The 15,733-nt window shown below is 42.5% G+C and overlaps 1 protein-coding gene across 7 annotated transcripts in view; it reads left to right on the plus strand.

Annotated features, from left to right (window-relative positions):
• Nucleotides 1-11,466, plus strand: part of CAMSAP1 (calmodulin regulated spectrin associated protein 1) — a 42,252-nt gene extending 30,786 nt beyond the window's left edge. For all 7 annotated transcript variants that reach the window (XM_028715893.2, XM_028715890.2, XM_028715898.2 and 4 more), the window contains 8 exons: nucleotides 891-975; nucleotides 1,495-3,853; nucleotides 5,776-5,912; nucleotides 6,024-6,232; nucleotides 6,318-6,420; nucleotides 7,363-7,478; nucleotides 7,974-8,092; nucleotides 10,060-11,466. In XM_028715893.2, coding sequence (XP_028571726.2) covers nucleotides 891-975; nucleotides 1,495-3,853; nucleotides 5,776-5,912; nucleotides 6,024-6,232; nucleotides 6,318-6,420; nucleotides 7,363-7,478; nucleotides 7,974-8,092; nucleotides 10,060-10,362 — 3,431 coding nt within the window. In that variant the 3' untranslated portion in view covers nucleotides 10,363-11,466. The remainder of the gene's footprint in view (nucleotides 1-890; nucleotides 976-1,494; nucleotides 3,854-5,775; nucleotides 5,913-6,023; nucleotides 6,233-6,317; nucleotides 6,421-7,362; nucleotides 7,479-7,973; nucleotides 8,093-10,059) is intronic.
• Nucleotides 11,467-15,733: the final 4,267 nt, after the last annotated feature.

Consider the following 15,733-nt stretch of genomic DNA (forward strand, 5'->3'; position numbering starts at 1 on the left):
AGCCACAGCACAGAACACAGTTTTGGGTATTTGGTCCCTCTGAAGTTGACAATAGAAAGCTCCTATTACTGAAAGTTCAGGGTTAGGATTAAGAACACACTGCAACTGAGTTTGCCCCACCAGGTCTCTGAGTCTCTGGAACTGCAGCTGGGTCTGGCAATAGTGTGGCTAGTTTAATCTCACTTGTGAGAAAGGAAAGAGGTGGAGATAGTAGTGGGCCCTGACTTAAGTTTCCTTTCCTTTCCTTCCCCTCCCACCCGTGTGATTCAATCATTGAGAACTCTATTCCTTCTCCCAAGCCAGACAGGGTACCTTGTGGTTCAAACTTTTGAAGCTGTTGCTCTAGATTGTTGGATGTTGCTGTGAGTATTTTGGTAGGGGAAGGATGAGCAGTTTTGGTTAATCTGAGCACCATTTGCAGAGAAAATAACTTTGATAGTGAATGCCTTTTGTGGTGTTGCTTGGGCTGATGTGGTACAATCTTCTGACCTTCACAGTTCTACACATACTATGCATATGTATAAGGTAGAGAAACTCTGGCTGCAGCTGTACTTGGCCATTTTATATCAAGAATTCCCCCTACCAACTACTACTGAGGCTTCAGTCCTAAGCATGGTTATTTGGAATTGAGTTCCACTTAGATTAATGAGTTTTCAATGCCAATCAGCAACTCACGATATCTAGGCTTAAAAACATGTGTACTTGTCATAATAGTGCAACAATTTTGAGCTATGCTATATATGACAGCAGTTTTATACTGCCCTCTAATGGTGAAATCTTGTTAAGAGGACATTCTGTAATAATAATGTAAAAGTGTAAAATAATTAAAATCAAGAGTGTTTGAAAAGTTGTCCAACATCCTTTATATATATCTATATATATATTTGTAGATCAACGGCATCGTTCTAATTCATTGACAAAAGTAGATGGGCAGCCACGGGAGTCAATCCTTGCATGGCCAGAGAAGAAGCAAAGGTAATATATACTGGATGATATTGTATGGGAAAGGCACCTTAATATCTTTGCATGCTGTTGACATGTGGTATGACTTTATTGGTAAAAATGTTGATAATAGTGTTCATGCAGATAGCGTAGTATTATGGCCTGATAAAAATGCAGCAATCTACTGTTGATCCAGTGGTTAGGTGTTGAACCTGGTCATGAAAGAGTTTTGTGCCTTGGTTTCTGTGATGGGGAAGTGCATAGCATCTTCTTTCCAGTCTGTAAAATGGAAATAATAATGTCCTGCCTCAAATAATGGTTGGATTCTATCTATTTGAATACCAATGTGTAAAGAAGTTCTTTGGATATTAGCATATTATGATAATGAATGTCTTTAGAATTAGTCAGCTCTGATTCTTTTCCTTGAATTTCTGCTTCTTATGAAGGCCAAAATTCAATGAATTGCACAAATTCATGTGAATTCCATAGCTAGGTGGGCAATTTCTGCTAAAGTACCCTTATCAGTTCTAATGGACATTTTGTTACTTCTAGACCTGTTTCTCAGCCAACACCATTCGCACTTCATTATGCTGCAAGCAGTGATGCAGATCCCAGTTCTGGTGATAGCATTAGCTTGGCTCGGTCAATCAGCAAGGACAGCCTAGCATCCAACATTGTCAACATCACTCCAAAACAGCAGCCTCAGTCTGCACCAGTGAAAACTGATGGGAAAAGTTTGCTGAACAATGTAGAAATAGAGGATGAGGATGAGGATGAAGAATTGATCGCAGTAATCTGCCCAGATGCTACACTGAACCATGGCAACCTGGAACTTCAGAGTGTGCCAGCTAGATCACCTAGTCAAGTTGCAACCGCATGGGCTCAGAAATCACAAAGCGAAGCCTCCAAAAGCAAGACAGATAGCTTTTTCCTTGAGCCTTTAATGCCTGCTATTCTGCGACCAGCAAAGGAAAAACAATCAATCAATAAGGAGGATGAATGTGGGGAAGGAAAGAAGAGAGGCTTTGTATCAAAGAGAGTGAGTGAGGGGCCCATGGCTTTAGTCCGTAAGAAAACCAATAATAATCATGCAGATCACATCCTCAGCAGACCTTTTGTTGCAACTTCTAGTTCTGAATTATCAGCAGTTGCTGGTTCCAGCATGGCAGATCCGTTGGTGCACTCAGAAGTCAGAGGAGAGCCCTTCCATCCCCAGGCAGTTAGTAGCTTAGATACTTTATCTCTAGAACAGTCCTCCACCAAAGCACACGAGGATTTGGCTTGCAGTACAAATGTTGGCTACATGAAAAGTCCAAATTCTCGCATTGCAGACACCTCATGGACAATGATCAGGCAAGATTCTGATTCAGACATTCTGGATATGGAGGAAGTCGAACAAGATTTAGTGTCAGACGATCATCCAATAATTGCCAAGTATATAGGAGAAGAGGAATCAGCAAAGCTGCAAGAAGACATGAAGGTTAAGGAACATGAAGATAAAGATGATGCCAGTGGACGTTCAAGTCCATGCCTAAGTACTGTTTCTCAGATAAGCAGCTCATCCGTGACCAGTGGGAGTGCCAGAATGACTAACTTTGCTGAACGGAAGTTTCAGAGATTGAACAACTATGAAACAAAATCCAGCACAAGCAGCTCACAGAAGACCACACCAGATGGATCAGAGTGTTGTCCAGCCTTGTTAACCACATGGAAGCAGAAGAGGGAGCAAAGCCCCAACAGGCAGAACAAAGATAATGTTAACCTGCTGGCTTCGGAACTGGTGCAGCTTCATATGCAGCTGGAGGAGAAGCGGAGAGTGATAGAGGCTCAGAAGAAGAAGAAGGAGGTGTTGTCGGCCAGGCAGCGGTTAAAACTGGGCAAGGCAGCATTCTTGGGTGTGGTGAAGAAAGGAAAAGGGGCTGAAGTTGCTCAGCCACTTAAGCCAGAGCACTTCACGAAGGAGTATTCAAGACACAATGGGGAAGGCGTGGATGCTACTTTGAGCTCTGAATCTGAGTCCATCTTCATGAAAGAGGAAGGGGATGAATTGACTCTTGATTCTCTTGAAGTGCCCAAAGTAAAGGCCCAAGAAACTGTTGCTTTTGTTGAGGAAAACAATCTAAAGGAACCCACTATACATGAAATAGAGAAAAGCAAAATGATTTCTGCTGCACTTCTAGAAGAGAACATTGAATCTGCTGAATGTGATCTCCCCATTGAGAAACTAAATGAAATGATCAGTGCCCTCCGGCAAGATATCCTGAAGATTTCTCGGCAACAAGAGCTTCTCATGAAACAGCCAACAGTATCGTCACTGAGAGGCGTCTCTCAGGACCAAAAGATAAAGGCACCAGTTCATTTTGTCGAACCTCTGTCTCCTACTGACATGAGTAGTCTCCCTAAGCCACCATGTCTCAGTCAAGGTCGGAGTCCTCACTTGGGGAGACCATCTGAACTGAAAGAGGGTAAGGAGCGTCAGCAAGCCATGATGCGCATCAAAACCATGACTCCTAGCACTGACACCTCGCCACACTTAAGGCAGTTTCCATCAAACAATTCATCCAAGACCCCGACTGAAGCTACTGTCGAAAATAATTTTGACCTGGACGGCACTAGAGAGAAACAGCGAGCAGGATTTACCCTGTCCACTTCCAAAGACACAAATATCCTCTCTGAGGCTCTCAAAGATGTGAATAGTAACATAGAAGACATTAGCTGTGCTTCTTGTGATAGCTCAGGGAAAGAGAACGTCCCAACAGAGGAGTCCACGAGAAGCAAAGGTAGCCTTATTGAAGTAGACCTGTCTGATTTAAAAGCCCCAGATGAAGGAGGAGAAGCTGAAAGCCAAGACGACTCCACATACCTGACTGGTGAAATTGATCAGAAGTCAGGAGTTAGTTTTTTCTTTAAGGTAAGAACAAGATAGTGTTGTGGAATCCCTGATTATTTGGTACAGCAGTAATCTCTCCTTAACACTTGCTTTTAACTGGGTTGGGCTGAATAGTTCATTTTGTACACCCCTATATTACATGTGCTGGGTTTGGTGATGTGGGTGGGAGCATCGTGCATAGTTAGATTTATTTATTTTTAATAGCATAATAATTTAATGCTTAGTGTGTTGGCATCCCTTAATCTCTCTCTCTCTCTGTGTGTGTGTGTGTGCGTAGATATTCTGGCAAATGTGGTTGAAGCAAAGGTGCAACAGTCAATTTGGCAGCTCAGAAATAAGTTGCAACAAGGGTGGTCAGCTGTACCCTCTGTTGTCAATGGATACTTACATGCATGAGAGGAAAGACCATTATATGTTGCCTTTTGCTAACAGGCACTACCTGGCAACATGTATTATTATCATTATCGTCATTTATATACCATTCTTTATCTGAAGATCTCAGGGTGGTTTATAGTGACAGGTATTGCTGGACAATCCTACATGGGGTCAGGGGAATGCAGCAGTGGATTCATCACCCACCCCAAGTCCTGCTGAGCTGTGCCAGCCATGGCATTAGGCAGTTGCGTAATTTTTCCCTTTCACTGTATCAGTTCCAACTGACTGGCAACAGTTTTGCAACCTCATTCTCCCTGTGGTGGCATTTTCTGCATACTTGTGGAGTCTGTATGCTACATGCTCCCTTGTGATGGTTTGTAATTCCCTTAGTGTTCTTTCATTACATATGTTTGATAACGAAAAGATCACTCAGTGCAGTATATGCAAACACCTGTCTCGTTTAAGATTACATAGAACTTCTATTACAGGGTGAGCTCCCATTGTTCAGTCCCAGCTCTTGCCAACCTAGCAGTTCGAAAGCACGTCAAAGTGCAAGTAGATAAATAGGTACCGCTCTGGCGGGAAGGTACCTATACCTCTGCGCTGCTCTGGTTCACCAGAAGCGGCTTAGTCATGCTGGCCACATGACCCAGAAAAACTGTCTGCGGACAAATGTCAGTTCCCTCGGCCAATAAAGTGAGATGAACTCCGCAACCCCAGAGTCATTTGCGACTGGACTTAACTGTCAGGGGTCCTTTTTTAAGAATTTCTCAATAATGATAAAACTCACAGGTGAATACTTTTATTTTTATATATCTTTCTGTGAGTTAATACTTAATACTTTATTATCCCTTTGGCACTGCATCTTTGTTCCTTTTTTTTGGTCCTTTCAGTCTGTGACTCTTTATAGTTTACATTTTTTATTCTTTGTTTTCTTGCTTTTCGTTGGCACTTTTCTTATTTTTGTAACAAATCAATCAAAAGCATTTAACAAAAACGCAATGCAATGAAAAGACAATAGAGAGTGCCTGGATGCTCACTTCACAGTGTCAATGATATTCAGTGGGATTATTTTATTTTCTGTTTTCAGGGCCCATCTATTCCCGTGATTGTAATCTGTTTTAGCTGTTTTAAATTATCAGTTGTTATAACCTGCTCAGGAACTTGCTGTTGAAGGGCAGATAATAACTTTGATGATGATGATATGTGTATGTTTATATGTATCTTGTTCCTTAATGGGACTCCAAATGGAGGACTCCAAGCTGCTTTCTTACCCAAGCACTGACCAGATTCCAGACCGGCTTAGCTTTGGAGATGTTGCTGAAATCACTACTTTCAATTAACTGTCCTGGGGTCATACACTGCAGAGTTTGTGAGCTTAGCAAGAGGGCTGATATTTGTTGCAAATATGGAAAATGGCAGCTCCATCGTTAAAGCAGCCAAAAAAAATATGTTTCTGTGCTCAGATGGAAGTCATGAGATTTTCTTCATAGCCTCATACAGCGTTTGCTATTTCTATACCCCACGCTGCAAAAACACAACTTCTCACTTGAATTTTAATTTGACAGGATGGGCAGAAAGCAGAAGATGAGCTTGCAAAGAAACGTGCCGCTTTCCTCTTAAAGCAGCAGCGCAAAGCTGAAGAGACACGCCTTAGAAAACTCCAGTTCGAGGCAGAGGCTGAACAAAAGAGAGATGAAGCCCGGTAAATTCAATGTCTTGCCACACAGTATATAGATGAGTACTTCATGCTTTTATGTTCTCACTTGAGAAATTGGTAATGATGGGATTTGAAGGCTGCCCTTTGCCTTTTTAGTCGTAAAGCTGAAGAAGACCGCATACGGAAGGAAGAAGAGAAAGCCCGGAGAGAGCTCATCAAACAAGAACACCTGAGAAGAAAGCACCAGCAAAACTTGGAAGAACAAGGCCGTGGGAAGCCCAAGCCCAAGCCCAAGCAGCCTAGGCCAATATCTGTTCATCAGGAAGAATCCTATAGCAACTTGGAAAGAAAGTGTTCTTCTATCCGTAAGCAGCAGCACTCATTTTGGTTCCTATAACAGTATAATAAAGTAACTTTTTTCATTGTGTAACACCCTTTTTCTTTTGCCAGCTGATAATCTAAGTAGTGCTCAGTCGGGGTCTAGCCTGTCTTTGGCATCTGCAACGACAACCGAACCTGAAAGTGTTAATTCTGGTGGCGCACCTTCCAAACGGTAAGAGAAAGCATAAATATTTAAGATTCTGATGTTGAAACATACTTTGGGGTGGGGAACATTGCCCAGACGCCACATCCAGCCTTCAATAGTGGTCATGAACTCTCTGCAAAATAGAGATAATTGCAACTTTTAGGTAACAATAGTGTAGTAGTGACTGTCAAGAAATTGTAATGGCACACTACTTTTAAAGTACTCACTATTAGTGAATGAGAAATAGTCATTGGGGTAATATAAATGAATTGTCAGTGTCATGGGTACTGTAAACAAGATTAACAAGCAATTAGGGGTAGAACTGGGATGGGAAACGTTTGAGCTCCAAATGTGGTTGGATTACAACTCCCATTATCCTTAACAATTGCCATGCTGCTGGAGACTGATGGCGATATGGGTTCACCTATAGGCTCTCAATCCATTGGAAATAATTGTCTCATTTCAGGTTTTAGCTGCTAATTTTGCAATTATGATCATTGTCCACTAATGGAGAGTTTGTTAAAGCTAACTCTTGATGGACTTATTTATTCATGGACTCTCCCCATAAAATTGTGACACACACATAAGCACTCCCTTGCTTTTTTGTGGATGTGTGGGTGCTCCATTTGTGTGTGTGTGTGTGTGTGTGTGTGTGTGTGTTTGTCTTTCTACACACACACCAATTTAAGAGACCATTTCATGCTTCTGACAAAGCATGCTCTAGCCCGCAAGAAATATTCTAAAATAATTTGTTAGTTGCAGATACTATGTTTTTTTAATAAAGCAACTTAAGCAACTTAGCATGGCTAACCCTCTGAAGCACATCTCTTTTTTGAGAGAGAGAGAGAGAGAGAGAGAGAGAGAGAGCACAAAATGTGGGGAGATGGAAAACTGGACACACTTGCTTTCCCCCTAAATAATCTGGTAGCTATGAACACACTGCTCATGTTCTTCTGATTCTTCTGACAGAGTGAAATCAATGGAAACCTTGCCCATATTGAGCAGGAACCCAAGTCGAAACATGGAGAGAGACTGGGAAAGCACCTCAGCAGCCTCTTCAGTTGCATCAGTAGCAGAATATACTGGTAAACCTAATACATTTTATCTGTACCTGTGTAATTAATGATCAGGATTATATAAGTCTGGTTGCCAGTACGTGGAACAGTACAGTGCAGTCTTCATTCTGTGGTCTCATGCCTCTGAACATACAGCAGGAAGCTGCTTTGAAACAGACCACTGATCCATCTAGGTCTTCTCAGAGTAGACTCATTGTAATTAATGAACCTTATTGATGTCCATCAATTTTAATGGGTCTACTCTGAGTAGGGCTAACGCTGGATACAATCCTGTTTTATTGGACTTTTATCATGGGATGTAGAAGCTTTGCAAACTTGCAAATTTGCCTTTTTAAATATTGCTAGTGAAATAAGGAAGAAATTTCTTACTTATTTAAGTTTTTTTTAAAAAAAATCTGCCTTTTCATAGTTGCTCAAGATAGTTCGCAACACTGATAAAGACACATGAGACTTTCATTTTAGCTGAGTTATCAAGCCACTTGTTTAAAATTTATGTTTTATTAGGTCCAAAGATGTTTAAAGAGCCCTGTGGCAAGTCAAACAAATCAATTATCCACAATGCTATTTCCCACTGCTGTCTTGCTGGAAAAGTGAATGAGCCTCACAAGAATTCTATACTGGAGGCAAGTATCTCTGAGAACAAGAGTTTTGGAATTGGTCAGTTGCTGTATACCTTAATCTCCATGCCCATTGTTTGATGTCTTCCAAACATAACAGTACCAACACTAATCATATATTAAATATACTTTTAAGTATTAATGCAACTCTTTTAACATGCACTGTTAGCATTGGTTTTAAAAATTTTGCTTTTTTTTTTTTTTTTTTACTTTGTTACTGTCCCATATTGAATAACCCTGATCCCTGGGACACAGTGCATTTGCAGTGTGGATGACTTCATATGGAAAGCTCTTGAGTGGCCAGCTTGCTAGTGTGTATTGCAAGTCAAGCTTAAATCATAATAGACTGGTTTATGCATAATGCTAAACTGGTTTATTAAACTGTGGCTTATATGTTTCTTAAATAATAGCTTAGTGTTTTATGTGTAAGGTTTGACCAGCAACTTATAGATTGTTTACAGCAAGGATGGGGAATCTCTGGCCTTTCAAATAGATGCTGCTCAAACTGAAAATTCAAACTCATCAGTGGCAGATCTTGGTATCTCAAATTTCAGTGGTGCCCTGTGCGATGCCAAAATCTGGCACACATCCCCTCCACCTCCTGCTTTCCTTTGGCTGCCTTAGTTGTGGTGCCTGATGCAACACCCCGGAAGCTCCATGCCCAGTGTAACCAAACCAGATCTGCCTTTGCTCTCTTCAGCCCCAACTTGCATGACCAATGGTCAGGGAAGATGGGAAGTTCCCCATTGTTGACTTACTACCAACAAACCATTGAAGCCATGTTTGTTGTTGGTTTTCAGACTTTAATTTAACTATGGCTTGGTGTTACATTGAATCCAGTACTCGCTTTGTTTGGCCACTCCACTCTAGAAACTCACCAAACTACAAAAGCATGAGGCAAGAAAATACAGCAGACTTGGGAGGAAAAAGCCAGTGTTTGTTTTATCAATTGTGGCACAACTTGTGGTTAACTCATGACTTGTTTAAAAGAATCATAGCTTAGTGCTGTGCAAACCAGGTCATTGTGGCACTGCAATTTAGAAGTACCAAATGTACTGTATTTTTTGCTCCATAGGGCGCACCTGACCATAGGACGTACCTAGTTTTCAGAGGGGGAAATCAAGGGGGGAAAATATGACACCCCCTCCCCAGCTCTGGGAGCAGCGGACAGGCTGCAGGCAGCCTGTCTGCTTCTCCCACACCTTCTTCCTGCTTTTGCGGGAGGTGGGGGAATTCCCCCACCTCCCGCAGAAGCCCGCAGAAGCTGTGCACTCTTTAAAGGGGCTGCACTGCTTCTGCTGGCTTTTCTAGGAGGTGGGGAAATTCCCCCACCTCCCGCAAAACCGGCAGAAGCCGCGCGCTCTTTGAAAGGGTTGCACGGTTTCTCCTGGCTTTTCTGGGAGGTGGGGGGATTCCCTCACCTCTCGCAAAAGCCCGCAGAAGCCGCACAACCCCTTTAAAGAGTGCACAGCTTCTGGCTTTTCTGGGAGGTAGGGGAATTCCCCCACCTCCCGCAAAACCGGAAGAAGCCGTGCGCTCTTTAAAGGGGTTGCGCCGCTTCTCCTGGCTTTTCTGGGAGGTGGGGGAATTCCCTCACCTCTCGCAAAAGCCGCTTGCTCTTTAAAGGGTGCGTGGCTCCTGTGGGCTTTTCTGTGAGGTGGGAGAAGGGTCTGATGCGGCCAGTCAGTCCCTTCTCCCTCCTGGGGAAAAGCCCGCAAGAGCGCACAGAGCTTGTATGCGGCTCTTGAGGGCTTTTCCCGCCTGCCTCCCCCCTCCATTCACTCCATAGGACGCACACACATTTCCCCTTGCTTTTTAGGAGGGAAAAAGTGCGTCCAATAGAGCAAAAAATACGGTATTTCCTTACCTTCATCTTGGGTACGTTAGACATTGCCAGCAGTGTGCTGGGCTCATTTAGCAGTCTTTGATTTCCTGTGGTCATTGCTCTCAGAATTTTTCTCTTTCACCTCTAGGAGCTCAAGAAATGTGATGCCAAGCACTACATTATTTTGTTCCGTGATGCTGGCTGCCAGTTCAGAGCACTTTATTGTTTCAATCCTGAAACAGAAGAAATCCACAAGCTGACAGGAACAGGGCCAAAGAGCATCACTAAGAAAATGATTGACAAGCTTTATAAATATAGCTCGGACAGGAAGCAATTTAATATCATTCCAGCCAAAACCATGTCTGCCTGTGTAGATGCTCTGACGATTCACAACCATCTGTGGCAGCCCAAACAACCTGTAGTGCCAAAGAAGACTCAAACTCACAAATGACATTACAGTTCAGTGGGAGACTATTGTAGATTTTATCGCTGGGGAGAAATGAGTTTCCTCACCCTCTCTCTGGTTTGGGTATGAAATGAGCAGAACCATAATCCCTTTTTTAAAAAAAAGAAAAGAAAGAGGCTTATTAAACGTGGATGCAAGGAAAGAATGAAGGAGCAGCTTCAGTGTTCTTTTTGGTTTTTTTGTATGAATGATGAAACGGCTGTTACACCCATTGATAACCAGAGAGGCTTTTAACATGAGGGAAGGTGCATGTAGCAAGAGTGGATTTCTTTTTACTTGAAGTTCTTCATTGGTACAAATTGGGACATCTTTTCTTGTTCCTCCTCTTCCCGCAATCACTCTTGGAGTTAGCATGTGCTGCCCCTCAGGAGAACAAGAAACTGGGCACTGTGGCAGGCTTTCAAGGAATATCTTTTAGACTCTGGAGACTTGATAACATACAAACAATTGGTACTTGTCCCCACTGCCAACACTAAACCAGGCTCTGACTTGTGGAAGGAAAAGGAAAATACTCCAACCCCACCCCCTTGCTGCTCAGAACCAAGTTTACCTAAAGTATCAAATCATTTTTAAAAGCACTGAAAACTGTAAAATTCGCCTTTTTTAAAAAAGAAAGAAAGAAAATGGAGGACTTATGCAAATTATCATGGCCGAACATTTCTGCAACACAATCATGAAGAGGCAAACAGGTGCTACTTGTTGGAATATTCCCAATTTGAAACTTGAGGCAAGCTGAATGGAGTACAGTCAACATTGCTTTTCTGTTTCGAGTAGTATCCTAACAGGATTTTTTTTGTCTTTTAAATAAAGACAGATTATTGAAATAGTAGAACATCTTCACTCAGAGCATGTTACTCCTGTATAATGGTGCACTTAATGATCACAAATTATAATGCTTTTAAATTATGTCCTGAAATGTAATTTAAATTGGTTTTTTCTTTTTTATTTGAATGAGTACCATGCTCTAAAATGGAGTGTGTTTTATGTTGTTGTTTTATGTTGTTTCAACTTTTTTCTTTTATGGCAAGAGTATATACTAATAAAGGAGAAAATATACCAGTTTCCATATACTAACAATTTTCAAACAAACCTGCATTTTGTTTTTGTTTTTTGAAGGCTCAATCTGATGGTTTCAGTTTTCCTTTTCCATCTAGAAATATTAAATCTTGAGTAATAATAATAATAATAATAATAATAATAATAATAATTTATTTATACCCAGCCCATATGGCTGGGTTTCCCCAGCCACTTTGGGTGGCTTCCAACAAAATATTAAAATACAGTCCATTAAACATTAAAAGCTTTCCTAAATAGGACTGCCTTCAGATGTCTTCTAAAAGTCTGGTAGTCGTCGTTCTCTGTGACATCTGGTGGGTAGGCGTTCTATAGGGCGGGTGCCCTACCAAGAAGGCCCTCTGCCTGGTTCCCTGTAACTTGGCTTCTCGTAGTGAGGGAACCGCCAGAAGGCCCTCAGTGTCTGGGCAGAACGATGGGGGTGAAGACGCTCCTTCAGGTATACTGGGCCGAGGCTGTTTAGGGCTTTAAAGGTCAGCACCAACACTGAATTGTGCTCCGAAATGTATTGGGAGCCAATGTAGTTCTTTCAAGACCGGTGTTATGTGGTCTCAGCGGCCGCTCCCAGTCAGCAGTCTAGCTGCCGCATTCTGGTTTATTTGTAGTTTCCGGGTCACCTTCAAAGGTAGCCCCACATAGAGCGCATTGCAGTAGTCCCAGTGGGAGATAACCAGAGTATGCATCACTCTGGTGAGACAGTCTGTAGGCAGGTACGTTCTCAGCCTGCGTACCAGATGGAGCTGGTAGACAGCTGCCCTGGACACAGAATTGACCTGCACCTCCATGGACAGCAGTGAGTCCAAAATGACTCCCAGGCTGCGCACCTGGTCCTTCAGGGGCACAGTTACCCCATTCAGGACCAGGGAGTCCTCCACACCTGCCTGCCTCCAGTCCCCCCAAAACAGTACTTCTGTCTTGTAAGGATTCAACCTCAATCTCTTGGCTGCCATCCATCCTCCAACTGCCTCCAGACACTCACACAGGACCTTCCCCACCTTCACTGGTTCTGATTTGAAAGATAGGTAGAGCTGGGTATCATCCTCATATTGATGAACACCCAGCCCAACCCCCCTGATGATCTCTCCCAGCGGCTGCATGTAGATGTTGAAAAGCATGGGGGAGAGGACAGAACCCTGAGGCACCGCACAAGTGAGAGCCATGGAATCTGAACACTCACCCCCCACCACCACTTTCTGAACATGGCCCAGGAGGAAGGAGTGGAACCACTGTATAATATTGTGTCCCCAGCTCCCAACCCCTCTAGACGGTCCAGAAGGATGTTATGGTCGATGGTATCGAAAGCCGCTGAGAGATCTAGCAGAAGCAGGAATCAGCTCTCACCTTTGTCCCTAGCCCGCTGGAGATCATCGACCAGCGCGACCAAGGCAGTTTCAGTCCCATGATGAGGCCTGAATCCCAACTGGAAGGGATCCAAATGGTCCGCTTCTTCCAAGCATGCTTTGAGTTGTTCAGCAACCACTTGCTCAGTCACCTTGCCCAAGAATGGAAGATTTGAGACTGGGTGAAAGTTGGCCGCATCTTAAGATTTTTTTTTAAGAAGCGGTTTGATAACCGCCTCTTTCAGCGGGTCTGGGAAGGCTCCCTCGCAGGGAGAAGAATTCACCACCCAGTGAAGAATGGGCCCTTCCCAGCTAGCTTTTCTAAGCCAGGATGGGCAAGGATCCAGGAGACAGGTGGTTGGTTTCACTCATCCCAGCAGCCTGTCCACATCCTTGGAGGTAACAGATTAGAATTGATCCCATGCAACTTGACTAGACAGGACTCCAGCACTCTCCCGCCCCGGCCCTGCTCCCACGGTGGAGTCTACCTCTTCCCGAATCTGAGCGACTTTATCTGCAAAAAACTTTGCAAAATCATTGCAGGAGATCAGATATGACCTTAAGGCTGTTTGTTTTCCCCACTACAGAAAATAACCTGTTTGTGTATATGTCTAATGAGGGCCGTTTTGATTACTGATAATTATAAAACCTGTCTGTTCCCCACCCCCAAGCTCACTCTGACTCAGCTGCCCAGGAATTTATTTTTAGGTTATGACTCTGGTTTGCACATATTTTACTTCTACTTGAAGTGTTACTTGAATATGTTTAGTGTACGGCAGCCCAGCCTGATGGGCTTGGTATAAATAATAAAATAATACTTATTATTCTTAGTGCAAAGGATACTATGCCAACATTAGAGACTGAACAGTTGAAACTCCAAAACACAATACAGTGTAATTTTGTAATGAATTTAGACATAACGATAATTGGAATTAAAGTGAGTTTTGTACAGAAGTGGTGAGAGAGAGGGTAGTGAATACTAACTAGAGAAAGAAGAATGAAGGTCTTCTATTGCAGTCTTATTGGTTCCATCCCCTTGAAGTACATTTAGGTCAGCTGTACATTTTATTTAATAGCTGGCTACCCTGTAAGAAAGGAGATGCTTTATTATTTCTAAAAGTATTCAGCACTGTCATGAGTGTAACTTTTTTCTGTTACATGCTTTATTTCTGACTGTTTGATATTATACAACATATTTATTTTATGGAAGCACTGAATCTTAATAAAAACCATCACCTAATTTTTGTTATTCCATGCATCATCTTTTTTCTTTCTGTTGGACGCCTCCCTTATGCTGAGACACAGACACATAGCTTTATTGATGTGCTTTGCATTTTGTTTGAAGTGTTTCTTAAACTAGGGATTGGGAATCGAAGGCCCTCCAGATGCTATTGGACTCCAACTCCCATCCACCCCAGCCAGCATGGGTAGCAGTCAGAGTCAGGGATGATGAGAGTTGTAACTGAGCAATATCTGAAGGACCACAAAGTTCCCAACCCTGTATTAAAGCAAAGTTCTCTTGACCTATGGGGAGCAAGTAGCATGGTATGCATCCCAGCTGGTGGAGCTTAAATAATGATCTGAAAACCAAGTTGACACTTTGTTTTCCGTCCTTCATCTGGAAGGACCCTGATGGGTTCCTGTAAAGGAGTTGTCTTGAGTCTGCGAGAACCTAGAAGGAATTCCAGAGTTTGCTCCCTGAGTAAAAGCTTTATGTTTGTTAGAACTTGTGCCTTTGGGAGATGTCCAGTATGCATGCCTCATAGTGTTCCCCTTATCATGAAACAAGTCTTTGTGACATGTCCATGATTTTTACATACCGTTGTAGTTTAAACTCTGGATTCACCTATCAGCTTTATTCCTGAGCTATAATGGGTAGCTCCCCCCCCCCTTTCCTTTTTGGTGTTTGAATTATTGGGGTAAAGTCATGAGGCATGAGTATATATTTGCAACCTTCATACTGCTTTCACATCCAAGTAAGGATTAACAGCTTATTTACAAGAAATAAACCCTTTTCGTATTTGCCTTTACAGTTCAGGTGGAATTCTTGCATGTAGAACAAAGATGTAGCTCATTTTGTGTAGTTGTTAGGCATTGTTAGATTCTAACAATGTGAAATTATTGGGTGGTCTTCGGTAAATAGTCATCTTTTAGCCTCAGTCCTTCTACCATCTGCACAATGAGGAAATCTGGCCTACTTTACAAAGGGGAACAGGAGAAGGCAACTATATTATACCTTCAGCAAGAAACTTCTGAAATTTCTAAGTGGCTACTAAGATGGCTAACCATCTCAAAGCTAGCTCTAAGCATGTTTACTCAAAAGTCTCTCTAAGTTCATTGGAAGGTACATCTTCATAAGTTCATTTAGGATTACTGTTTCTGAGTACTTTATGAACCTTGAAAACAAAAGTGAAGCTGAGTTAGAGTATGCAGAATTTTGTGTGTGAAGGCTATGTTTTTAAACACTGGTGATATTACTCTTTGGACAGTGTGATTACTCCCTACTAAATGTCACATACCACTACATGGTCATAGCTCAGTAGTAGAGCATCTGCTTTGCATGCAGAAGGTCCCAGGCGCTATCTCTGGCATCTCCAAGTAGGGCTGGGAAATTCTGAAACCCAGGGGAGCCAGTCATTGTAGATTGTACTAAACTAGATAGACCAGTGGTCTGATTTAGAATTTTAAACTGCCTGCTCAGAAACCCATTCCTTCATTTTGGCTATGTATGCTACATAGGGAAACTTTCTCTTGGCTTCATGGGAGGACTTCCTTCCTTTGTAGCTGCTTAACTTCAGACTCACTGGCATTATTGAGAATAGGGACCATTTGAAACAAACAGTTTTTTGGTTCACAAGTAAATAGAAATCCAAACTACCCTGACTTAGCCCCTAGTCCTGAACACAGCACAGTGGATCTTTGAAAGGTTTCTTAAAACAACA

The sequence above is a fragment of the Podarcis muralis genome, chromosome Z (assembly GCF_964188315.1).
Source record: "Podarcis muralis chromosome Z, rPodMur119.hap1.1, whole genome shotgun sequence".
NCBI classification, from domain to species: Eukaryota; Metazoa; Chordata; class Lepidosauria; order Squamata; family Lacertidae; genus Podarcis; species Podarcis muralis.